General features: G+C 34.7%; 1 protein-coding gene across 2 annotated transcripts in view; it reads left to right on the top strand.

Moving 5' to 3' along the window:
• NIPBL (NIPBL cohesin loading factor) overlaps positions 1–26318 on the top strand; it is a 202422-nt gene that overhangs the window by 158869 nt on the left and 17235 nt on the right. For both annotated transcript variants that reach the window (XM_054487074.2, XM_063664732.1), the window contains exons 29-38: positions 45–191; positions 2379–2513; positions 4028–4126; positions 5152–5205; positions 14167–14275; positions 16440–16576; positions 22211–22351; positions 22500–22593; positions 23315–23469; positions 23982–24072. In XM_054487074.2, coding sequence (XP_054343049.1) covers positions 45–191; positions 2379–2513; positions 4028–4126; positions 5152–5205; positions 14167–14275; positions 16440–16576; positions 22211–22351; positions 22500–22593; positions 23315–23469; positions 23982–24072 — 1162 coding nt within the window. The remainder of the gene's footprint in view (positions 1–44; positions 192–2378; positions 2514–4027; positions 4127–5151; positions 5206–14166; positions 14276–16439; positions 16577–22210; positions 22352–22499; positions 22594–23314; positions 23470–23981; positions 24073–26318) is intronic.

A 26318-nucleotide genomic window follows, 5' to 3' on the forward strand; every position in this document is an offset into this window, starting at 1 on the left:
TCTATTTAGGTATAAATTGTTTTTTTCTCTTCATTTTTCTTTAGCTTGATATGCAACGAGGTGTTCATGGACGACTGATGGATAATTCGACTAGTGTCCGAGAAGCAGCAGTAGAATTACTAGGTCGATTTGTCCTTTGTCGACCTCAGCTTGCTGAACAGTATTATGATATGCTGATTGAAAGAATATTGGTATGTTTGTCATTTTTATAATGATTCATGAATATAATTTTGCCTTTCAAGCATCATGTTTTGTTTTAAAGTGTTAAGCTAGAAAAATAAATGTACCAATTATGTATTTATATTGTCTAATTTATGAACTATTGCCACTTTCTAAACAAGTACATATTTTCAAGAATAGCCCTTGCAATAACATAAAACAAATCATTGGTAATAATTGGATTCCATTTTTCAGTTGCTGTTTCTTTTTAATTATACCAGTTTACAATGAGTAGATGATAGGAACCACATGGAATAGTTCAATGTTTTTGAACAAGAATCTAGAGTGATTTTATGTATATATTTATGTATGTATATATATAAACAGGAAGCATTATTTCAGTGAGAGACACGTACAGAACATTGGTATCTGACAATATTTTTGGATCCCTTATGTGCATCTTCTTGTTTCCTTAAAGCTGAGTAATGATGAGCTCAGATACCTACAAGTTAAGCCTAAAAGTTCATTGAGGTTTAAGAGCAAACTAAAGAGGTTCTACATACATCATGGAATTCTCTGGCTCTGAAGCATTTTTCTGAAAAATGAAAGGAAACATTGGCATTAGGAAATATCTGTGGAATCTCCACACTACCCATTGCAGGCATATTGACTTATTGTAGAACTCAACATAGATGCACTAGTGCACAAAATTAAGTATTACCTCAATGACAAGAGTTTATTTTGTCACCCTTGGCCTAGTATCAGAACATTGTGTGACAGAAGTATAGAGTCATTTTTAGCTGCAACTAGGCATAAATCTTGGTTGAGAAACAAGTAATTTAAAGAAAAGCTGGAAAAATTTTTTTCCTTCTTAGGGCTTCCATCTTTTGAAGGGTAAAAATCAACAGGATTCCCAAATATCTAATAAACTCTGATATTGGTAACCCTAGTAAAATATCCTAAAATATTTTGGGGATTGCTAAAATCACATGATGGAGATTAATAATTTTGCACACTTCATGTCTGATGCTTTTTATTTTTAAAACTCTTTAATATGAAAGTTTGTTAAAGAAAAATAGTACAGTGAACACCCTTGTACCTACCTCCATACTTCATCTGTACTTTCTGCTAAATTATTTTAAGTCAAACATTTTTACTTCTTTTCTTGTGAACACTTCAGTTTGTAACACCAAAAAAAGATACTGTGCTATATAAACAAAACCATTATCTCACCCAAATTAACACTCTAGTATCATCTGAATACTAATTCTTAGATCCTCCATTGTCCTAAAAATGTTTTTTCATTCTTCTTTTTTAAGAGTCAGAATTCAGTCAAAGGTAATACATTGTATTTGGGGGTCATGTCTTAAAATTGAAGACTATTTTCTTACTCTTCTTTTTTTTTTTTTTTACATCCCATATGACATTGACTGATTCAAAAGGACTGATCGGTTTTGTTATCTTCCCATGCTTCGTTTAATTTAACTTGTGTTGTATCTCTTATAAACCATAAGATAGGCCAGGCGCAGTGCCTCACGCCTGTACTTCCATCACTTTGGGAGGCTGAGGTGGGTGAATCACCCAAGGTCAGGAGTTCGAGACCAGCCTGACAACATGGTGAAACACTGTTTCTACTAAAAATACAAAAACTAGCCAGGCGTGGTGGTATGCACTTGTAATCCCAGCTACTTGGGAGGCTGAGACAGGAGAATCGTTTGAGCCTGGGAGGCAGAGGTTGCAGTGAGCTGAGATCGCACCATTGTACCCCAGCCTGGGCGAGAAGAGCGAAACTCCATCTCAAAAAAAAAAGGAAGTAACCATAAGATAGTACCAAAGGTTTGATTAGATTCAGGTTAAACATTTTTATGAAGTCTACTTTTAAGTGATACTTCATGTGCTGTTTAAGTGCCAGACACTATTCTAAAGCTTATGTTTGTTTTCTCATTTAATTTTGACAAGCGTATACTTCTAGTCTTGTGTCCAGGGCTTAACTATAAAATATGTTTCTGTGTCTTAGATATCATACTTTAAAAGTAAAGACAATATAATAAAATAACACATTTATAGTAGCAGTAAGAAAGCATGTAAAAAGCAAATATGTCAAATCTGTTTATCATGTTAACAAATAGCGAATATACTGTGTATGGATACTTATTTCTAATTTCACACACAAGGCATCTCAATTTTTCTGACACTTAAAAATACCTTTCTGTTTTTAGGATACTGGTATCAGTGTCAGGAAAAGAGTAATAAAGATTCTCAGAGACATTTGTATTGAACAACCAACATTTCCAAAAATCACAGAAATGTGTGTAAAAATGATTCGCAGAGTCAATGATGAAGAGGGCATTAAGGTAGTGTTGACTGTTTTAAATTTATTTTTCATTAATGTTTAAAATAAGTTAAATGTTTATTGCACCTAAATGTTGATTTTAAATATATCCAAAAACTTTACAATGAATCGTTTTTAGTTTATAAACTTAAGAAAAATACATACTTTAATACTTTTTTGTTTCTAGATTTTTATATTAATTCTTATAATCTGATTTTAACCAACCAATTCCTCAGTGGTAATATTTATTTAAGACTGGCCATAGTAGCTCATGCCTATAATCCCAGCACTTCGGGAGGCCAAGGCAGGAGAATGGCTTGAGGCCAGGAGTTGGAGATAAGCCTGGGCAACATAGTAAGAATCCTATTTCTATAAAAAATAAAATGATGAAAATAATTTTTAAAAATTTCACCAAACATAGTAGAGCATGCCTATAGTTCCAGCTACTCTAGAGACTGACACAGGAAGATTACTTGAGCCCAGGAATTCAAGGCTGCAGTGAGCTATAATCTTGCCACTGCACTCCTGCCTGGGCAAGAGTGAGACTCCATCTCAAAAAATGTGCATGTGTGTGTTGATTGATTTATTGATTGTTATTATAAGAGATTGCATTATATTCAAAGGTTTCTCATGGGATTATTTTGATTTTCAATTGTTATGTTTTTAGTTTTCTAAATTATTAAATAAATACTTTGTTTCATTATGTTAAGTGAAATAAGCCAGACACAGAAAATAGCACATATTTTCACTCATGCGTGGAAGCTTAAAAAAAATTTATCTCATAGAGATAGAGAATAGAAAGATGGTTAGCAGAGGGAGGGAAGGGTTGTGAGGGGTTGAATAAAGAGGGGTTGGTTCACAGTTATCAAAAATACACCTAGAAGGAATAAAATTTAGTGTTCAGTAGCATAATAGGGTGACTATAGTTAACAGTAATTTATTGTACATTTCAAAATAACTAGAAGAATGGAAATGGGATGTTCCTAACACAAAGAAATGATAAGTGCTTGAGGTGATGGATACCCCAGTTACCCTGATTTGATCATTATACATTGTATGCTTGGATCAAAAGTTCAAATATACTTCAAAAATGTGTACAGCTATTATGTATCCATAAAAAAAAATTTTAAGTTTAGTCCTAAATTCATTAGTAAATTTACATTTATATATAATAATATATATAATTGTCCCTTTTTTTTAAGTTTAGCAAACACTGTAACAACTTCTTCTCCAAAAGCAGTAAATATATTTTTTAGTTTGATCATAAACATTTGAGTGTATAGTATGAAGAAGTTCTAGGCTAGGGATAGTATCACCCATTCATATTGTTTAAAATCTTTACCAAATTGAAAATTTTCATAGTTTTGAGAAATTAGTAGTTTTAGGAAAAACTGAGGAAATTAATACCAGAAATTTCTGGCAATTTGTGTTTTGATTAGTTATTTATAGCTTTGTGTTGGGCCTAATGAGAATTTGGAATTGTGAAATTGCCGTATTTGTTATAATTAGTTAATTTGAAATTTCTCTTTCTTCTAGAAATTAGTAAATGAAACATTCCAGAAACTCTGGTTTACTCCAACTCCACACAATGACAAAGAAGCAATGACAAGGAAAATTTTAAACATTACCGATGTGGTAAGAAGGACTGGAACAAGGGTGTGGTCACTGTTGATCCAGACCTAATTGAGGCCTACATGTCTTATGAAGGAAGAGACAATAATGAGATATTTCATTAATCTTGACATTTCGTACTGCTGCCTTTACTTTATATTTCTGGAGATGCTGAAGGGATGCAAGTAACATGTCGTTGATGTTTCCATATAGCCCTACTTCTTGGCATTAATTGATGTAAACACTGATACTGAGATTTTCCTATTCCTCCAGCAATTAAATACAGGGAGGGAAAGGAGAAATGGAAGAACAGATACAATCGCCCAAGGGTAATAATCTGCAAAGATAGTAATGCCTACTTTTTTCAGAAATTATGAATATGGATTAGCTACATTTTTTTATTATGCATAAGCTATACATTTTGTGTTTTTAATATAAGAAATTTTTGCCAGTCACAGTGGCATATGCCTATAATCCCAGCTGCTCAGGAGTCTGAGACGGGGGATCAAGAGATCTTTGAACCAGGAGTTCAAAGCTGCAGTATACTGTAATCATGCCTGTGAATAGGCACTACACTCCAGCCTGGACAATATAATAGCAAGATCCCTTCTCAAAAAAAAAAAAGAAAGAAAAATTCTGTATATTCAATTACATCGTCTTCTACATTTCTATTGATGTCTTTAAAATGTGCCATCTAGAAGGGTAATAAGAAACAAATATTTTTGTTCTTAATGTTTAAGATATTACAGATTTTCCTCACAGAGTGTAAAGTTATTGTGCCATTTTAAACTTATGCCACTTTAAACATCTAGTGCCATATTAAACCTCAATACATTAAACTAATTGCTTCAGTGTTTTCCAAGATATTTTTAGAATAAAGTTCTGTAGTGTTGGTAAATGGTTGTGTTACTGAAAAAATAGTTTACTTTAAAAATAAACTTTTGAATTGAGAAAATTGAAACATGTTTCAGGCTAAAGCATAACAAAAGTATATTTTATTCATATTTTTAAATATACTTCTAACTTTGATACTTTTTCATCACCCTTAGGTTGCAGCATGCAGAGATACTGGATATGACTGGTTTGAGCAACTCCTTCAAAACGTGAGTGTTCTTTTGACTCCTGATAACCTAAAATTTAATAGGTTAGTTTTTTGTTGTTGGTTTTTTTTTTTTTTTTTTTTTTTGACTGTATGATTTAAAAGAACCTTTTTAGTACTTTTGGTAGGGAAAATTTATTTCAATGTTAGGCTGGATGATTTTGTTAATTTCTATAATTAATTCAGTTGCCTGGTTGTGATTTTTTTTTTTTTTTTTGGGACGGAGTCTTGCTCTCTCACTCTGTCGCCCAGGCTGGAGTGCAGTGGCACAATCTTGGTTCACTTCAACCTCCGCCTCCTAGGTTCAAGCAATTCTCCTGCCTCAGCCTCCAGAGTAGCTAGGATTACAGGTGTCCACCACCACACCCGGCTAATTTTCGTATTTTTAGTAGAGACGGGGTTTTACCATGTTGGCCAGGCTGGTCTCAAACTCCTGACCTCAGGTGACCTGCCTGCCTCGGCATCCCAAAGTGCTGGGATTTTAGGCATGAGCCACTGCGCCTGGCCTTCAGTTGTCTATTATAGAAGTAAGTTTTCTGAATAATTAACTAAAATTATTACTTTCTTTCCAGATAATTATTTTTTTCTTTAATCTCTGTGATTAATAGTTACAAGATTTATAAATGGATCAATATATTGCATTAAAAATATAATTACATGATTTAGTATGTTATGCATAGAATTTCCTTTAGTAGTACAGAATCAAACCACAACTAGTGGTTTTTTTTTAAGTTTCATAAATAGAAATGTTTATCTCCCTATGAATTGTTAAATTTTTTATTTTAGAAAATTTCACATAGGCAGAAATATCCATCACCCAGCTTCAAAAATTATCAGCATTTTCCCAGTCTTGTTGTAGCTATCCTTCCTCTATCTGGTTTTCTCCTTTTCTTTCTTCTTTTATTTTCCGTAATACTTTTTTTTTTTTTTGAGACAGAGTCTCACTCTGTCGCCCAAACTGGAGTGCAATGGCGCCATCTTGGCCGGCTCACTGCAACCTCCGCCTCCTGGGTTCAAGGGTTTCTCCTACCTCAGCCTCCCAAGTAGCTGGGGTTACAGCACTTGCCACCACACCCAGCTAATTTTTGTATTTTTAGTAGAGATGAAGTTTCGCCATGCTGGCCAGGCTGGTCTCAAACTCCTGACCTCAGGTGATCTGCCCACCTCAGCCTCCCAAAGTGCTGAGATATAGGCGTGGGCCACCATGCCCAGCCTGAAATACTTGTAAAACAAATGCCAAACTTTATATTGTCTCACTCATAAATACTTTAGCATCTGTCTATCTGTAGCAGATGACTTTAAAAAAAAAATTATCATTTATATCAAAATAATAATGCATTATTCCATAACTAATACCTATTCAGTGTTCATATTTTCCTGTCTCAAAAATGTATTTTTATAGTTGGTTTGCAGTTGCTTTGGTTGATATACTCTTAAGTCTCTTAGATTAGTTTGCCCCTTACCTCCCTTTTCTCATGTGACTTGTATGTTTTTCTGTAGAATCTCCCACATTCTGGATTTAATAGTTCACTTTTTTTCTGGTGTCGTTTAAGTTGTTCCTGTATCCACCAGTTTTCAAGTAAACTCTTAATGAAATCTAGAGGCTTAATATGATTGAAGTTCAATTTTTAATCTAGGAGACAAATACCTCATAGGTGGTGTTGAATATTATTGCATCACAGCAGGAAGCACATGTCTGGTTGTCTCATTTTCAGTGATTGATCTTTGATGAATTTAAGTTATGGTATACAGTCATGTAACCTCCAACACAATGAACATACAGGATATCACCCTAAAAAACTTCCTCATGCCTTTTTGCAGTTGATCCTCTCTTCCTGGCCCTAGAAAACTATTGATCTACTTTTTGTTACTGTAGTTGTACCTTTTCATGTACATTGTTCCTGTCGATGGAATCATACAGTATGTAATCTTGTTTGACTTTTTAAACTTAGAATATTGATTCATTCTTGTTGCTAATATATTAATGTATCTTTTTATTACTGAGTAGTTTCAGTAGTGTGGATATATCATAATTTCTTTATCATTCACCATTTTGTGGACTTTGGGGTTCTTTCCAGTTTGGGGTGTTAATGAATAATGCTTCTGTGAATATTGGTGTGTAAGGTTTTGTGTAGATGTATGTTTTCATTTATCTTGGGTAAATTCCCAGGAATGTGATTACAGGGTCATATGGTGAGTGAGAAACTGCCAAAATATTTTTCCAAAATTGCTAAACCATTTTTCATTTCCACTATCAGTGTATGAAAGTTCCAGTTGCTCTACATCCTCACCAGTTCTCATTATTGTCAGTCTTTTTTTAAAACTTTAGCCATTTTGGTGTGGTGGTAAAAGTAGTACATTACTTTCTTAAGATGTCTTTTTTGAAAAACCTCCATGGTGTTTTCAATGTGTAATCTTAGACTGTCTTCTTAAATTATCTTTCATTTCATATTTTTACGTGATATGTTTGGCATCATTTCTTTCCTAAATCAAATAATTAGCTCTATATCATAGAACCTTATGACCACCTTAGTTAAGTTTATGTCAGCCATCCCAGAAGGTACATCATGATTTCTAAAAGGCTGTAAATCATATATTTCATTTGATAGTTATTATAAATGATCAAGTAAGAATTCAATGTAATTATCAGAAATGTCACTATTTAGGATTACTAAAAAGAATCTACAATAATATCATCTTGTATTAGCAAATTAGAAGCAGAAGGGACATGACCAGATTTGTAATCTCTTAACATTGATAGTTTTACTTGTACATTCTTTGTATCTTTATTCTCTAGTCCCATTTATTTAGTTAGTAAGTTAGTTTATCCATCCTATTCATGCTCTCTATTCTGTGCTTTCCTACTTTAGTTTCTGCCAGCAACTTAGTTTACCAGTGATATTGTGACTTTGTGATATATTTCCTTATACTAGCAGAGTTTGGTTTAGTGAAAGAAAGCAAACTCATATATATATATATGACAGAGACATAACTACTCTGAGCAATTATAACATGTATGCATAAATGTTAAGAGAAGCTAGGAATGATATAAAGAATGGATTGCTGTAGTTATTACAAATTCTTGAGTCCAGAATAATTAACATGCTTACTGTTTTTACATGAGCACATATACATGCATTGCATTCAGTCCAATTTCAGATATTTCTAATTTTTATTTTTGGATTGGGTTTTTGGGGTTTGTTGTTGTTGTTTGTTTTTTGTAGATCATTGACTCTCCCCATTTATTGAATTTTTTTTTTAGGGAAACTTGAAGTACTACTAAAATAGCTTCAAATTCCCACATGTACTAAACTCTGTTCATTGTCTAAATAATTATGTTAGTATATCTTTTTTTTTTTTTTTTTTGGAGACAGGGTCTCACTGTGTCGTGCAGGCTGGAGTGCAGTGGCACCATCATGGCCCACTGTGGCCTCAACCTCCCTGGCTCAAGCAGTCCTCTTTCCTCAGCCTCCCAAGTAGCTGGAACCACAGACATGCACCACCATGTTTAGCCTTTTCTTTTTTTTTGAGACAGGATGTCACTATATTACTCAAGCTTTTATTATATCTTTTGTTTTTGTTTTTGAGGCGGAGTTTCACTCTTGTCGCCCAGGGTGGAGTACAGTGGCATGATCTCTGCTCACTGCAACCTCCGCCTCCTGGGTTCAAGTGATTCTCTTGCCTCAGCCTCCCAAGTAGCTGGAGTTACAGGCACCCACCACCACACCTAGCTAATTTTTTTATATTTTTAGTAGAGACGGGGTTTCACCATGTTGGCCAGGCTGGTCTTGAACTCCTGACCTCAGGTGATCTGCCCACCTTGGCCTCCCAAAGTGCTGGGATTACAGGTACAAGCCACCGTGCCTGGCCAGTATGTCATTTTTAAATGTATGGTGCTATCATTCGTTTATAACCTTTAACAATTCATAGTTTTTTGGCATTTTTCAGTAGGATGTGGAAGAATAACTTCTGTCTTGAAGGTCCTCACATTTTTTTTATTTCTAAAATGTACTCCAGTTAGTTTAAACCACTACCATAAATTGAGTAGCCCTTTATGACAGTCTTCTTCAAAAAAAACATTGATAGCCCTGTGATGGGTACACAAAAATTAAATAGATTTTACAATGCCATTCATTTTAATTACTGAAGATCTGAGACTGACCCTTTTTTAGTTTGTAAGGAAAATACAGGCAATGAAAAACAGTTAAGAGTAACCTGTTTCAGCTGTTCCTGTCCTTTGTAATCCAGAGCAAGATCTTTCTGAGTTTACGATAAAATATTTTATCTCTGTCAACCAGTGAATGGATAAATAAACTATGACAATCCCATGCAATTTAATAGTACTCCACATCAAAAAGGAACAGACTGTTAATACATACAGCAACATAGATAAATAATGAAAACATTGTGCAAAGTAAAAGAAGCCTTACGTAGAAGAGTACATATTATAATTCCATTTATACAAAATTCTAGGAGAGGTAAAACTAATCTATACTGGAAAAAATCAGAAGAGTGGCTGCAGGGAGCTGGGGATTGACTGGGAAAGGACATGAGGGAACTTTCAGGGATGATAGTAATGGTCCCTAGCAGTGGTTCTAAAAGTTACCAGCATTACCTGGGGTTTTATTAGAAATGCAAATTCTTAGGCCCTCCTCCAGACTTAATTCATCAGTAACTCTGAGGGTAGAGGCCATCATTCTGTATTTTAACAGTCTCTCTCCAGATGATTCAGATATAAGTTAACGATTGAGAACAACTGTTCTGTATATTGGTGTAGGGACTTGAGTTACGGTGGTAAATGCATGTGACAAAACTGAGCAAATGTACACTAAAAATTTGTGCATTTTATTGCGTGTACATTTTATCTCAAGGAAAAAACGGGGAGTATACTGAAGTCTCCAGTTTACTTTGAAATGCATTGAAAGTAGAATGGATATAGGTGGGTGTGTATGCATATATGTGTGTGTGTGTGTGTGTGTGTTCATCCCAGCAGAATAAAGTCTCAAAGGTAGGATCCAGGAGCCAGGCTCAGTAGCTTGCACCCAGAATCCCAGCCTCTCAGAAGGTTGAGGCAGGAAGATCATTTGAAGCCTGGAATTTTAGACCAACCTGGACAACGTACCGAGACCCCATCTCTGAAAAACATAAATAAAATTAGCTGGGCACTGTGGCCTGTGCCTGTAGATTCAGCTGCGTGGGAGGCAGAGGCAGGAGGATCACTTGAGCCCAGGAGTTTTAGGCTGCCGTGGATTATGATTGTGCCACTGCACTTTCTTCTGGGGAACAGAGTGAGACTCTATCTCACACACCAAAAATGTTTTTAATGGTAGAATCTAGATGATGGTCGTTAGAGAGTGTTTATGATAAAACTTTTTTCAACTCTTTTGTTTGGCTGAAATTTTTCATGATATTAAGATGGTGTAAAAAATGTACCTATATCACTGAGAATGTTGGTACCTTTAAAAGATATTTTTTAAATGAGCAAACTAAATTATACTTTAAAAAAATTTCATGCACCTTGATTAGTTCTTATTTATATTATGAGTGCATGGCTAATATATGTGTGTAGGTTAACATTAAAGTAGAAGAAATCATTTCAGAGTGGGCAAGAAAAAATTTTGATAAAATTCAATATCCTTGGATGATTACTTATAATGAATAAGGATACAATGTAAATTCCTTAATCTGACAGATAAAACTACAAAACCTAAAATGAAAATAATGCAAAATGGAAAACTGTGAGCTTTCTTCAAAATCATGAATAAAAAAATTTAAATATATCAAGGTGATTGTAAAATGTATATGGAAAAGCAGAGAAAAGGTAAAAATAACTAAATAATTTCTGAAAAAAGCTGAAGCACTGACTTGCCTTACAAAATATTGGGAGTTATTTTCAAAGATACATAATTAAGAGCAGTAATAAGTAGATTAGTACTAAATAGAACAATGGAACAGGATAGAGATCCCAGAAAACAGGCTTACACATATAGAATATGCTTGCTATAAAACAGAAGTGGCACTGCAGCTGATGGAGAAAAGACTGTTTAGTAAATGGGGTTGGGATATTTGACTGTCCATAAGAATTTACAAAAAAAAAGATTCCTACTTCAGCTCAAAAATCAACTCCATGTAGATTAAAGGAGAACTTTAAAACTTTTAGAAAATATAGGAGAAAAAAAAGTTTTAATTACATATGTGTGTGTATGTGTATATATATATACACACATATATATACGTATATATGTATATATGTGTGTATATATATGTGTATATATGTGTATATATATGTGTGTGTGTATATATATATGTATATATATATACTTTTTTTTTTTTTTTTTAATGGCATGGTCTTGCTGTGTGGCCCAGGCTGGACTCAAACTCCTAGGCTCAAGTGATCCTCCTACCTCAGCTTCTTGAGTAGCTGGGACTACAAGCGTGCACCACCATGCCCAGCCTGAATATATTTTTGATCTCTGGGTAGGAAAGGATGCCTTAAACAAGTCACAAAAACCATTAACCTTAAAAGATTGAAGAAAGTGAAAATACAAGTCACAAAATGGGAAAAGATATTTGGCACATATATAACCAACAATTAATACCGAGAATAAATACATAAGAACTCCTCTCCTACAAAACCAGTGTAAGTCAAGAGTCCCAGTAGAAAAATAGGTAAAGTTCATTAATACGCATTTCATGGAGAAAATAGCATATAGGGCCTATATTGTGTTCAACCCCATTAGTAAAGTAAGGAATATAAATCAAGACCACATTCTATACCTATACCATTTTATTGACAAAAATGGAGAAGTCACACAATCACAAGTGATGGAAAAGAGGGATCAGGTAGTGTCTTTTAATACAGATAATAATTGAAAAAGTATTACAGCCACTTTGAAAAACGATTTCATAAAATTATCTCATAAAAGCATTATCTTGTGAAGTTGAACAATGTATATATCCAATGACCCAGCAATTCGACTTCAAGTATATATACACACAAAAGAATCTTGCATATTTGCATCAGGAGGCATATACAAGAGTGCTTATTATACTAAAATTGGGATTAACCTATCTACAAAAGAGTGGATAAATGAATTAAGGTATAGGTACACAGTGGGGTGTTGTACAGCAGTGAAAATCAGTAAAATACAGCTGTATGCAACAACCTAGATCATAGTGGCATAATGTTGAGTGAAAAAAGCAAATCTCAGAAGACTACATCAAGTATATTACCTTTTTAGAAAGTGGAAAATCAAAGAAAAATATAAATAGCATACAGCTTATACTTTTTTTTAAAACAAGGAGATGGTAAATTTCTGATAGTGGTTACCTTAAGTGTGGAACAGGAAAATGGGATAAGGGAAGGAGCACATTGGGAGATACGAGATATTAAAATTATTCGTGTTCTTGATTTGGATTCAAAGTATGCCATTTATTAGTAAATTAAAAGGGCATATACGAGTGGCAACAGTGTGTCATGAATCAAAATTTATGATTAATTCTTTTGTGTGTATCTGAAGCCTTGGAAATGAAAAAGGAAAACCAAGGATGAGAGAGGATAGTTTTCTACTCCTGCCGTTAAATAAAAGACCAAGCTAGGCCGGGCATGGTGGCTCATGCCTATAATCCCAGCACTTTGGGAAGCTAAGGCAGGCGGATCGCTTGAGCCCAAGAGTTTGAGACCAGCTTGGGCAACATAGAGAACCCCATCTCCCCAAACTGTACAAAAATAAGCCGGGCACGATGGCTCACACCTGTGGTCCCAGCTGTGTGGGAGGCTGAGCCTGGGAGGTCAAGGCTGCAGTGAGCTTTGATTGTGCCACTGCACTCCAGCCTGAGTGACAATGAGACCCTGTCTCAGAAAAGATCAAACTAGAATGTGATTTTAATAGCTGCTTTAAGGAAATTAGAGAGTGGGGCAGGAAGAATTTGCGGTTCATAGTTGAAACCTAGTACATTGAAGCTGTCTGCTTTATTTATTTCTTCAAATTGGAGGAAAAGGGACAGTGTGTGTGTTATGTTACTCTGGTTGCTGTCAGTTGTTTTAATCATTTATGCATCTTGTGGGGAAAGTTTAAGCTTGTGCTGCCCAAGCTTGTGCCCAACTATAAGCCACATGCATTTTTTTAAATGTTAACTTAATTTCAATTTTTATTTTATTTAATTTTAATTCCTCAGTCACAGTAGGTACATTGCAAGTGCTTAATAACTGCATGTGACTCTTGGAAACCATATTGGACAGCAAAGATATAGAACACTTCCATTATTGCAGAGAAAGTTATATTTAACAGCAGTGGAACTCTTCACAGAAATCAAATACACATTTAGATTCCTTCAATATCCCCAGAATTAGATTAGCTAGCTTTTCTTAGCAAAACAGATATACCTTATGACTTTTCTGTTGACTTTTGATTATGGAAGATTAGATTGGTTTTACTTTTTAGCTATATTTAGAATTATCTCTATCCTCATCTCATTATTCATAACACTTTTGTAGCATTGTTTGTGATTTTGCAAAGGATAATGCAGAAATCTACCCTTATGTTTTATAATTGCCTTTTAAGGTACAATTCAGATGCAGTTATTAATTATTTAAAATAATTCAACTAGTATTATGTGATACTGTGTTTTTGATTGGAATAGGGAGAAAGGGAAGGTCATCTTTTCTACATCTTTCACATATTACCTTAGGTCATACACAGCAATTTAAGTACTTTGTAGTAAAATTGTTTGAAAGTATTGGTAAATTACTGGTTTATAAGATATTTTTAAACATATATATTTTTGTTTTATTAATTTGCACTTTGAGTATTAAATTGTTAATGACAAATTGAAAAGTATATTACTTATGGACACTTTTAATGTGTTTATATTATTATTGCCTAATGAATAATTATACCGGGATTTTTTTTCTTTTTTGTGTGTGTATATATATATATATATATATATATATATATATATATAGTTGTTGAAGTCCGAAGAGGATTCCTCATATAAACCTGTGAAGAAAGCTTGTACTCAACTTGTTGATAACCTAGTTGAGCACATTCTTAAATATGAGGAATCTCTAGCTGGTAAGACATTTTATATATATATTGATCTTTAGTTGATTTTATAAGATATTTTTAAATATTTTGAGCAAATTTCTCATTTTTGCCTCTGGCTTTGCTTGTCTAATGATTACTTCACTTTTAAATGAAATACATTTTTGTTATATAGATATCTGTTTGTTGCATCCTAGATTATATTAAGACTGACTAAGATTATCTAGAGCATTGTAATAAAAGCATGGGCCTCACCTCTTCCACATATCTTTTAATAGCATATTATAATTTTAGATGTCATATTGAATAGGAGTAAAAATCCAGGGGCTAATATGTATCTGGCTAATGATACTCATCACAAAACTGATATCTTCTAAGTCATATAAAATTATCTCTCAAAATGAAATTGTTTTAGCTATTATAAAAATGTTTTTTAAAGATTTGTATTGCATTCCTAATATTTATTATTTATAATTGTTACATAAAGTTTGCTTAATCTTTAGCTAGAAATTTATTAAAATGTTTAAAATCACAAATTATTTAAGTACTTAATATTTTATATTATCTCACATTATTTACCAATCACAAATCTGAAATTTTTTAATCAATTATAAATAAATGATTATTTAAGAAATATAAAAATTGGGCCAGGCACGGTGGCTCCCGCCTGTAATCCCAGCACTTTGGGAGGCCGAGGCGGGCGGATCATGAGGTCAGGAGATCGAGACCATCCTAGCTAACACGATAAAACCCCATCTCTACTGAAAATACAAAAAAATTAGCCAGGCATGGTTTCGGGCGCCTGTAGTCCCAGCTACTTGGGAGGCTGAGGCAGGAGAATGGCATGAACCCGGGAGGCAGAGCTTGCAGTGAGCCAAGATCACGCCACTGCACTCCAGCCTGGGCGAAAGAGCAAGACTCCGTCTCAAAAAAAAAATATATATATATATATATATATCTATATATGTATATATAGATATATATATGTATATATAGATATATATATGTATATATAGATACATAGATAGATATAGATACCCATTGCTTGAAACGCACAAAGACTAGCATTACTTCCCATCTAATGCACATTAATGAGGAACAACGTCAGCCTCAGTTCTCCAAAATTGGGAGCCAATAGCCTCTAATAGCCGTCCATTTGTGGCACCTACGGAAGTTGTTGATATGCTTTATATTTTTTATGCAGTCTTTTTTTTTTTTTTTTTCCATATGTACCTCTTTTTTTTCTTTTTATCTCCTTGTTCCGTTTTTTTATTTTTCCCCATCCTGGAATTTAGGGGTGATACTGATGTCCCTTAATGTTAAAAAGTTGCTAATTTCCTCTGAAAATTTGTTTCCTAAGAACCAGTGTATTTCCTGATTAGGAACATTTTCTTCCCACCTGAACAGCATTTTGTTTAGAGCTGTCTTATAGCATTGTTCCAATTTCTGTTTGTTGCTCCCATTTTTTAACATTCTTCTACCGCAGCAACGTCTCTTTTTGTACCAGTACCCTTAAACACAGTTTCACCTCAGCTAAATTGCTCACTTTTTTTCCCATATTCGCTTCTTTTTTTTTTTTTTTTTTTTTTTTTTAAAGACAGGGTCTCACTCTGTCACCCAGGCTCTGGGGTGTAGTGGCGCAATCATAGCTCATTGCAGCCTAGAACTCCTGGGCTGAAGCAATCCTCCCACCTCAGCCTCCCGATTAACTGAGACTACAAGTGCACATCACCACACTGGGCTAATTTTTTATTTTTCTGTAGAGATGCAGTTTTCGCGTGTTGTCCAGGCTGATCTCAGATTCCTAGACTCAAGCCTTCTTCCTGTGCTGGCCTCCCAAAGTGCTGGGATTACAGGTGTGAGCCATCACACCCAGCCCATTGATTTTAGATAAAACCAATACGACATTTATTCCCAAAAGCCCATTCCTAAGCTTCCCAATTTCCATTAGTATAAAACTTGCCTTCTATAGAGAGCATGGCCTTTTGTTCTTTATCTTGAGTATATGTTATTTCTATATCAAAGAAAAAATGAGATGGAGAAAGTCTAGTTTCATAAGGATTACTAATTCATTATATTGAGGCCTATACTGGACCTATTTAGGGGAGAATATTAAGTAATTTAAATAATATTCTGTATAATTTCCACTACCTTGTCATATTTTAGTGTCTTATTTCTCTGTTTGTTTTTCCAGACTCTGACAATAAAGGTGTGAATTCTGGAAGATTGGTAGCTTGCATAACCACTTTGTTCTTATTCAGCAAAATAAGACCCCAGCTCATGGTTAAACATGCAATGACTATGCAACCATACCTTACCACTAAATGTAGTGTAAGTATAGAGCTGTCTTATTCTTGTATCTTACATAAAACATTAAGTGCTTTAAATTTAGAGTTCACATGCGTCAACCACATTCTCACTGACAGACCAACTGTGTCATTTACTTAGATATATGTTCTATTTGTAGCAAGTGATCTATAAACATCAAGTCTGACATAAATAAAGTTCAGGTTCCATTTTGCTGTAAACTCCTCAAGCCAAACCCTCAGTAGATGCTTACTAAATGTTATAGCTATTGTTGAGATCTCAAAATGAATGAAGCAGAGTTCCTCTCTTTGAGAAATTTACTATGTTTTGGGTCCTGAATTTACTTTTCATTTGTCTGTCATTTATAATATAATAAATATAAAAATTGATACCCATTGCTTGAAGCACACAAAGACTAGCATTACTTCCCATCTAATGCACATTAATAAGGAACAATAGTCAACCTCGGTCATTCTCCAAAATTGAGAGCCAGTAGCCTCTAACAGAGGTCCATTTATGGCACCTAAGGAAATTGTTGATATGCTTTATATTTTTCATACAGTCTTTTTTAATTTTTTATTTATATTTTATAAATATATTTTATTTTTATAATAGAACAATATGTTAAATATGGAAAATCTATAATACCATACCAGAGATGTTAGGCTGTTAATATTAACATACACTATGTTTTTCTAAAATAAGGTGTGAGTAGTAAGACATTGCTTAAGTTAAATTACCCAGCAAATTAAGATTTTAAAGTATATATGACAGCATAGTGAGTTACATGGTTTACATGTATAATCTCATTTACTTTATGAAGTAGGTACTATCATCTCTGTTTTACAGATAAGGAAACTGAAGCTTAAAGAGTATAAGTAACTGCTAAAAATTCGAAATTTTAAAATACTCTAGAAACTTAACAAATATAAAGGTTTCTCACATACCGTGTTCCTAATGTTCCTAAGGAGCTAATTTTAACTGTTTACTCTATTGCATTTGTTTTGCTGCTATGGTCAGTTTTTTTGATTATCTAAATTACAAGCTCTAGGTGAAAACCTCAGGACTTCCTGAGAAAACTTTAAGAACTGAGGAGAGTAATAAAGAATAATAAATACCTAAAAACAACATGCGTTTACTTCTGAGACACTAATTCTATCTTTAGGGTCTGTATTAGATCCAGAAATAAATTGTTTAATATTGTGGCTAATAATAATAGCTAATAATTTTTTAGCACAGTACCAAGCACTGTGAAAATTTTACATGTATTATCTCGTTTACTTTGTGAAGTAAGTACTATTATGATCTCAGTTTAATAGATAAGGAAATTAAAGCTTAAAGAATATAAATAACTGGCCCAATGTCACATAGCTAAGCAGTCCCAAAGTTAGAATTTAGCCCCATGTCTGCCAGTAGAGTCTGGACTATAATGAAACCTGTTATATATTATTTATATTATAAATAGTCCTTGCATGATTTTGAACCAGTAATTTTTTAAAACAAAATCACTTTTAAAATGTCTTGTACATTTTTTATGTATGTATGTACACAAATATAAAGTTGGATATAAATAAGAGTATCTCATACATGGTAAACTTTTTTTAATGTTTTGTGATTTTGGTTTTTGTTTTTATATCCTATCTCCATCTTTATTCATTTTCCCTTCAGAATAAACATCTTAGAGTATCCTTAACATACTTTTATAGTTGTGGACACACAGGTATATATAAATAGTTGACCGGGTTTTGTAAAAATTGAATCATATTATATAGATATTTGTTAGGCATATTTGGTAATCTCACATTACCTGGTATATATCTAATTCCTTGTTTTAGATGGCTATATATTATCCATTTTATGGATGTCCTATGATTTATTTAATCATTTCCCTATTTGGCAGGTGTTTACATATTTCCTTTTGATCACCACTACAAACAATTTTTAAATAAACATTCCAATTTAAATACCTAAGTACTGAAGACTTTATTTTGTTGGAACAGTTTCTGAGAAGTGGACTTTCTAGGTTGAAACAATGGTTATTTTGGTTTTCATTTTTAATTGATCTTGCCATTTTGCGGTGGATGTGTTTTATACAACCTTTTGGAAAGCTGTATGTGACAATCATTGTCATTATTTAGTATTCTTTGCCAGTCTAACTGGTGGTAAGGAATAATTCATTATTGCTTCAGTTTCCTTCCCTGACTGCAAAGAAGGTTGAGCATCTTTTCATGGTACTGACCAGTGGGGCTTGCTTTTCTGTTAATTCACTATTTATATCATTTTCATATCATTCGTCCATTTTACCTTTGAATTATAGGCTTTTTTTTTTAGGAGAGCTCTTTAAATAATTTAAATATTTTAGATATTAAACCATCTTATAGTATATTCATTACAAATATTTTTTCCTATTCTGTTCTGTTGCTCTTTTACTTAATGGTTTCCATCTTTCTTTAAATTTTTCTTCTAGAATTTAAGATATTTCTTTTACTTGATTTTCCAGGCCAGTATGTTAAGGGAAGGTTCAGAAAATGCTACTTTTTTGTTCTTGTGTGGTTTTTTTTTTTTTTCCGAGACTGAGGCTCGCACTGTCACCCAGGCTGGAGTGTAATGGTGCGATCTTGGCTCACTGCAACCTCTGCCTCCTGGCTTCAAGCGATTCTCCTTCCTCAGCCTCCCGAGTAGCTGAGATTACAGGTGCACACCACCACACCTGGCTAATTTTTTGTGTTTTTAGTAGAGACGGGGTTTCACTATGTTGGCCAGACTGGTCTTGAACTCCAGACCTTATTGATCTGCCCCGCCTTGGCCTCCCAAAGTACTGGGATTACAGGCATGAACCACTGTGCCTGGCCTTCTCTTTTCTTTCTTTTTTTTTTTTTTTTAAAAAAACACAGTCTTGCTCTGTTGCCCAGGCTGGAGTACAGTCCTGCAATTTTGGCTGACTGCAACCTTCGCCTCCCAGGTTCAAGCAATTCTCATGCCTTAGCCACCCAGGCAGCTGGGATTTTACAGGTGTGCACCACCACACCCGGCTAATTTTTGTATTTTTAGTAGAGACAGGGTTTTGCCATGTTGGCCAGGCTGGTCTTGAACTCCTGGCCTCAAGTAATCTGCCCACCTTGGCCTCCAAAAGAGCTGGGATTATAGGCATGAGCCACTGTGCCCAGCCACTACTTTTTTTTTTTTTTTTTTTTTTTTTAAGTAAAATGCTGGCACTGGTTCTCAAATGAATTTATCTTACCCAACAAAAATTCTTCTATCCCTAGACCCACTTTAACTCATTACGGGAAACAACAGGATTTCTGTGCTACTTAAAAAGAATTTATCTTTTCTTTTTAATCCTGTGGGGATCCTAAAAGGAAGGATATGATGTGGGAATTTCTTTTTTTTTTGTAATTAATACTTCTACTAGCCAAGTGGTGGGAATGTTTTTAACTAGTGTGTTAATGCGCTCAAAAAGTCCAAAATGGGCTGGGCACGGTGGCTCACGCCTGTAATCCCAGCACTTTGGGAGGCCGAGGCAGGCGGATCACGAGGTCAGGAGTTCAAGACCAGCCTGGCCAGCATGGTGAAACCCTGTCTCTACTAAAAATACAAAAATTAGCCAAGCATGGTGGTGCGCACCTGTAGTCCCAGCTACTCAAAAGGCTAAAGCAGGAGAATCGCTTGAACCTTGGAGGCGGAAGTTGCAGTGAGCTGAGATTGCGCCACTGCACTTCCGCCTGGGTGACAGAACGAGGCTCTGTGTCAAAAAAAAAAAAACTCCAAAATCTATGCCGGTAATCCATTACTAACAATGAGGATTAGTAGCTTAAAAACCAGATTAAGGCTGGACATGATGGCTCACACCTGTAATCCCAGCACTTTGGGAGGCCGAGGTAGGCAGATCACAAAGTGAGGAGTTTAAGACCAGCCTGGCCAATATGGTGAAACCCCATCTCTACTAAAAATACAAAAATTAGCCAGGCGTGGTGGCGGGCTAGTTGTCAGTCCATATTCCTGACATGCTGGTGCTTCTCCTTCCATGCCTCCAGCTACTCTGGAGGCTGAGGAGAATCACTTGAACCCAGGAGGCGGAGGTTGCAGTGAGCCAAGATCGCGCCACTGCACTCCAGCCTGGATGACAGAGCGAGACTCCATCTCAAAAAAAAAAAAAGGAAAAAAAAAAACTAGATTAAAAACATGCATTGAAAGCCTTACTACACACACACACACACACACACATACATATATAACTTTGATTGCCTTTGGGGAAATGAACTGGGTGGCTGGAGGATAGATAGAAACAAGACTTTTTATTGTAAATCCTTTTCTACCTTTTGGTTTTTTTAAAAAAGTCTCTACCTGTTTTTTTAAACATGCTTATTAATTTTTCTAATCAAAGAAATACACATTTAAATTTAAAATAAAGAAGTCCTAGGCTGAGCATGGTGGCTCACACCTCTAATCCCAGTGCTTTGAGTGGCCAAGGCAGGCGGATCACTTGAGGCCAGGAATTCAAAACCAGCCTGGGCAACATAGTGAGACCCTGTCTCTACAAAAATGAAAATTAAGGCCGGACGCAGTTTCTCACACCTGTAATCCCAGCACTTTGGGAGGCCGAGGCAGGTGGATCACGAGGTCAGGAGTCCTGGACCAGCCTGGCCAAGATGGTGAAACCCCGTCTCTACTAAAAATACAAAAATTAGCCAGGCATGGTGGTGGGCACCTGTAATCCCAGCTACTTGGGTTGTTGAGTCAGGTGGTTGCTTGAACCCGGGAGGCAGAGGTTGCAGTGAGCCAAGATCATGCCACCGCACTCCAGCCTGGGCAACAGAGCAAGACTCCATCTCAAAAAAAAAAAAAGACAATTAAAAAATTAACCGGCTGTGGTATTATGCGCCTGTAGTCCTAGCTACTCGAGAGACTGTCAGGAAAATCGCTCAAGCTCAGGAGCAGGATTGCATTGAGCTATGATTGTGCCACTGCACTCCATCCTGGGCAATTGAGCAAGACTGTGTTTCTTAGAAATAAAGAAGCCTTTTGCCTAGTTCTGGGATTCTATGTGTTTATCTGTCATAGAAAATTTTAACACAGAGTTTCTCAACCTCAGCACTATTGACAGGACTAGATGATTCTTTGTTGTCAAGGATTGTTCTGTGCATTGCAGATTGTTTAGCAGCATCCCTGGCCTCTAGCCACTAGATGCCAGTAGTGGCTCCCATTGTGACAACCAAAAATGTCTCCAGATACTGCCAAATACTCCTGTGTCAGGATACGGGGGAAGAAGCTTATTCCTGATTGAGAACTACTGGGTTAACATACACAGTTTGGAAAATACTAATCGTAAAAACTGTACCAGTCTTTGTATAATGCTGTCAATATGTAAATACCTTTGTTTAGAATTGACTTATGTTACATTTTAGAGAAAAAATATAACTTTAACATTGTGATTAAGTGACCCCAAAGTCACATTTTGGTAAGTTAGTTGTTGGTCCATATTCCTGAAATGCTGGTGCTTCTCCTTCCATACCTTGAAAAAAAAACTCTAATAGACTTTTTTTTTTAACTGGACCTTTACATGCAAAATGCCCTATTTCTGCCCCCAAATACGTAAAGCTGTATATAGTTTCTTTTCAGGTTTTGGATATTCATAAAGCATTAATTTTATTCTTATAGACACAAAATGATTTCATGGTTATCTGCAATGTTGCAAAAATCCTAGAGCTAGTTGTACCACTGATGGAGCATCCAAGTGAAACTTTTCTTGCCACTATTGAGGAAGATCTAATGAAGCTCATCATCAAATATGGCATGACTGTAAGCACTCAGTTTACCATTTCTTTATTCACTAGTGTAAAGTTCTAATGTATTTTATTAAAATTTTTAAAGCAAATATTTGTAAAAAGCTAAGTTTTTAAAATAGTATATTTTTAACTTTTATCTAAACATTTTCTATATCTTTTAGGTAGTGCAACATTGTGTGAGCTGTCTTGGAGCTGTTGTAAATAAAGTGACACAAAATTTTAAATTTGTGTGGGCTTGTTTCAATAGATATTATGGTAAGTTCAATACCAGGGTTTTAAAATTATTCTGCTAGGTCCTGCAGGGGGTCAGCTCATTTTAAACACATTTGATAAAAGGCTAGACTCAAGGAAATTATGAGGTGTGATTATCCACTGTGGTCCTCTCAGAAACAATATTTTCTAGTGTCTTTTGTATTTCCTTAAGAACCCACTGTGATTACTGCAGAAATTTATCTCCTGATAAGTAAAGGTTGGTAAATTTTTTGCGCACTGTGAAAAGTAAAATTTAAATTTTCTTACATTAATTAGTTTAGACTCTGAAGAGCACTCTCATAATTCTAGACATATTTAATATTTAGAACCATTAGTAAAAAATTAATTGGCCGGGCACAGTGGCTCATGCCTGTAATCCCAGCACTTTGGGAGGCCAAGGCGGGTGGATTACCTGAGGTCGGGAGTTCAAGATCAGCCTGGCCAACATGGTGAAACCCCGTCTCTCTACTAAAAATACAAAAATTTGCCAGGCGTGGTGGCACACGACTGTAATCCCAGCTACTTGGGAAGCTAAGGCAGGAGAATCACTTGAACACGGGAGGTGGAGGTTGCAGTGAGCCAAGATCATGTCACTGCACTCCAGCCTGGGTGACAGAGTGAGACTCCATCTCAAAAAAAAAAATTGTAATTCATTAGTAGTAATTACTTGAACTTAGTAATTCAAAGATAAATATTATAAATAAATATTACTTATCTTTATTAGGTGCCATTTCAAAATTAAAAAGTCAACACCAAGAGGACCCAAATAACACTTCACTTCTAACAAACAAACCAGCACTTCTTAGATCCCTTTTCACCGTTGGAGCGCTATGTCGGCATTTTGATTTTGATCTGGAAGATTTTAAAGGCAACAGCAAGGTAAAGATAGTAATACTTAAAATGCTATAAAACATAGAACTATATGGCACTGTGATCTGAGAATGACAGTAATGACCCAGGATGAAGGCCATATTAGAGTAGTCTGGTTTAATGAAAATTCTGAAAACAGTGCTACTCAAAGCATGGTCCTCAGACTGGCTGCTAATCCATCACCTTTTTGTTACTGGTGTGTAACCAGATAATGAAATTTCCCTGACAAGTTATATCAGCTTTGTAACAGTAGGCACACTGTTGACATCAACAGCTGACTTTTTACAAAAATTTTTTTCAATGAAGGAAACAGTGCACTGATTTACATTCTGAAACAAGCTTCTTTGTCACAGACTGATACTTTGAATGCCACTGTTGTAAAATAAATGAAATTGGTTACTTATTTTTTTAATAAAGTTCACACAAATTCTCATTGTCTTTAGGTATTTTTTTTCCTTTATAGTTGAAAATTAATCTAAGTTACTGTTCATGAATACTTTAATGTGTTTTCCTCCCCTTAGGTTAACATAAAAGATAAAGTACTTGAACTATTGATGTATTTTACAAAACATTCAGATGAAGAAGTACAAACAAAAGCTATCATTGGTCTAGGTAAGTCTAAATTTCTTTATAATTTGTAGCTATTTCAGAGGGATAGAGCACATTTTTAAATATTGTGAATCTAAAATGTTGATTTACTTTAATATGTTTCTATTAGCAGTAGGATTTGGTGTATAGAATGTAGGTCTGAGGATTAAAACAACTGGGTTCCATTCTTGTCATGGCCATTGACTTCCTGGGTAACCTTGAGCAAGCCATTTGTCTGTTCATCAGTTTCTTCATTAGTAAAAATAGAGATAACAATACTTTCTTCTACCCCTCCTCCATAGGGTATCTTAAGAATATTTATTAAAGCCCTTTGATAAAGAAAAATAATGTAGAAGAATTCTGTGCTCTTTGCATTTTTTTAATTGTCCTTTTTCATTGCAAAGCTTTGTCACTACAGGAAGCTGCCACATCTATTTACAACAATGATCAATCTACACTGACTTATTTATATAAAAGCAAATAATAAGCAACCCAAAAGGAACAATTTGGATATATACCTGTTTTATATTTATTTTTCCAGGAAGGATTGATGTAATAAAAACATGTTTTGCAATTGTTAGGCAGGTCTATGTGGCTTATATCTAGGAAGGAATTAGAATATGAGGAAATAGGAGGCGAATGGCATTAAAGTACCTGAATTGAATGCACTTCAAAAAAATACAAGAACAGTCTGTCCAGGTTTTTGGTTTTTGTTGGGTTTTTTTTGGTACAAATACAGTTGGCCTTCCATATCCATGGGTTTCACATCTGTGGATTTAACCACCAAGGATCAAAAATACTGAGAAAAAAAAAATTACACCTGTACTAAATATGTGCAGACTTTTTTTGTCATTATTCTCTAAACAATACAACAGCAATTTACATAGCATTTACATTGTATTAGATATAAATAATCTAGAGATGATTTAAAGTATATGAGAGGATGTGAATAGATTATATGCAAATACTACCCCATTTTATATCAGGGACTTGAGAATCCACGGATTTTGGTATCCCTGGGAGGTTCTGGAGCCAATTCCCCATGGATACCGAGCAATGACTGTACACGTAAAGCTACCCAATGAGATTAATAACTTATTTGGAAATTTTATTTTGGTGTTATGATTAAGGTTTATACTTTAATATGCATGAATAGTTATTTATATTAGTCTTTTGAACAAAAATGAGTAAGAAAAGATTCTAAGTTACCCAAACCTTATTAAATCATGTTTATGATTTCTGTAAATAAATTGAAACCTTATCATTTTATTCTCCTCCATCCCTTTTTGAAAATTACTTATAGCACATAGAGTAAAAATTCAGACATCATTTACTAAAGAGTTAAACCGGTGCAATATTAACTTCAAGCCAATGTGTACCTTTAAATATTCAGTCTGGACATAATTTATATGGAGTGGCAAAACTAATAGTGTTACAAGTATTTTAGAGTACAAAAAGATGAAGTTTTAACTTAAGCAGTGCTATTCAGAAAATATTGCCTCTAGACCAGTTAATAAAAGACATCTTGCCTGGGCCATAGTTATCCTGAGTGACCTTGGGCTAGTTATCTGATCACTCTATGCTTTGAGTTTAGTTTGTTGTTTGTTATCAATAATACTTGCTATCATCAGAGATCTTCATTTTTTCCTCAAATAAACATTATATACAAATAAACATGGATGATATATTGCTACTTATTAACCTGTGGTTATAGGATTCAGCATTGTGGCCTTATTATAATGCCATATGAGAAAGAAATGGAAGATATTTTTAGCTCTGGTTTATTATATTGTTTCATCAAATGAATATATTTTGATTTTTTTTTTAAAAATAATGTCAATGTAGTACCTTCTGCTGGGGATCTGAAAAATGTTTGCAGACATTACTTCTTAAATCCTGAAAACATCCCTGTGAGGTAGGTGGGTGGTAAATATTATTATCCCCATTTTACAGATGGAGAATTGAGGCACAGAGAGATTATGTGACTCACCCAAGGTCACACTACAAGTCAGTGGTGGAGCCAGGAATAGAACCCAAGACTCCTGACTCCTAATCCACTCCCCTAGCCACTAGGCCCTGCTCCCTCCTCAAGGTTTCCTCTTGTGTGAAATTCTCCTTTGAGAAATGCAATTTCTTGTTTTTAATTCATGGGGAAAGAAGTACCTGCTCTAATGCTTCTCTAGGTAAGGCCACTAGCATATTCTTCCAGTCATTTTAAGTTTTAATTTTTTGAAATAAGGAGCCGTTTATATAATTTATTAACTATTTAT

This window comes from Pongo pygmaeus, chromosome 4, assembly GCF_028885625.2.
Source record: "Pongo pygmaeus isolate AG05252 chromosome 4, NHGRI_mPonPyg2-v2.0_pri, whole genome shotgun sequence".
NCBI classification, from domain to species: Eukaryota; Metazoa; Chordata; class Mammalia; order Primates; family Hominidae; genus Pongo; species Pongo pygmaeus.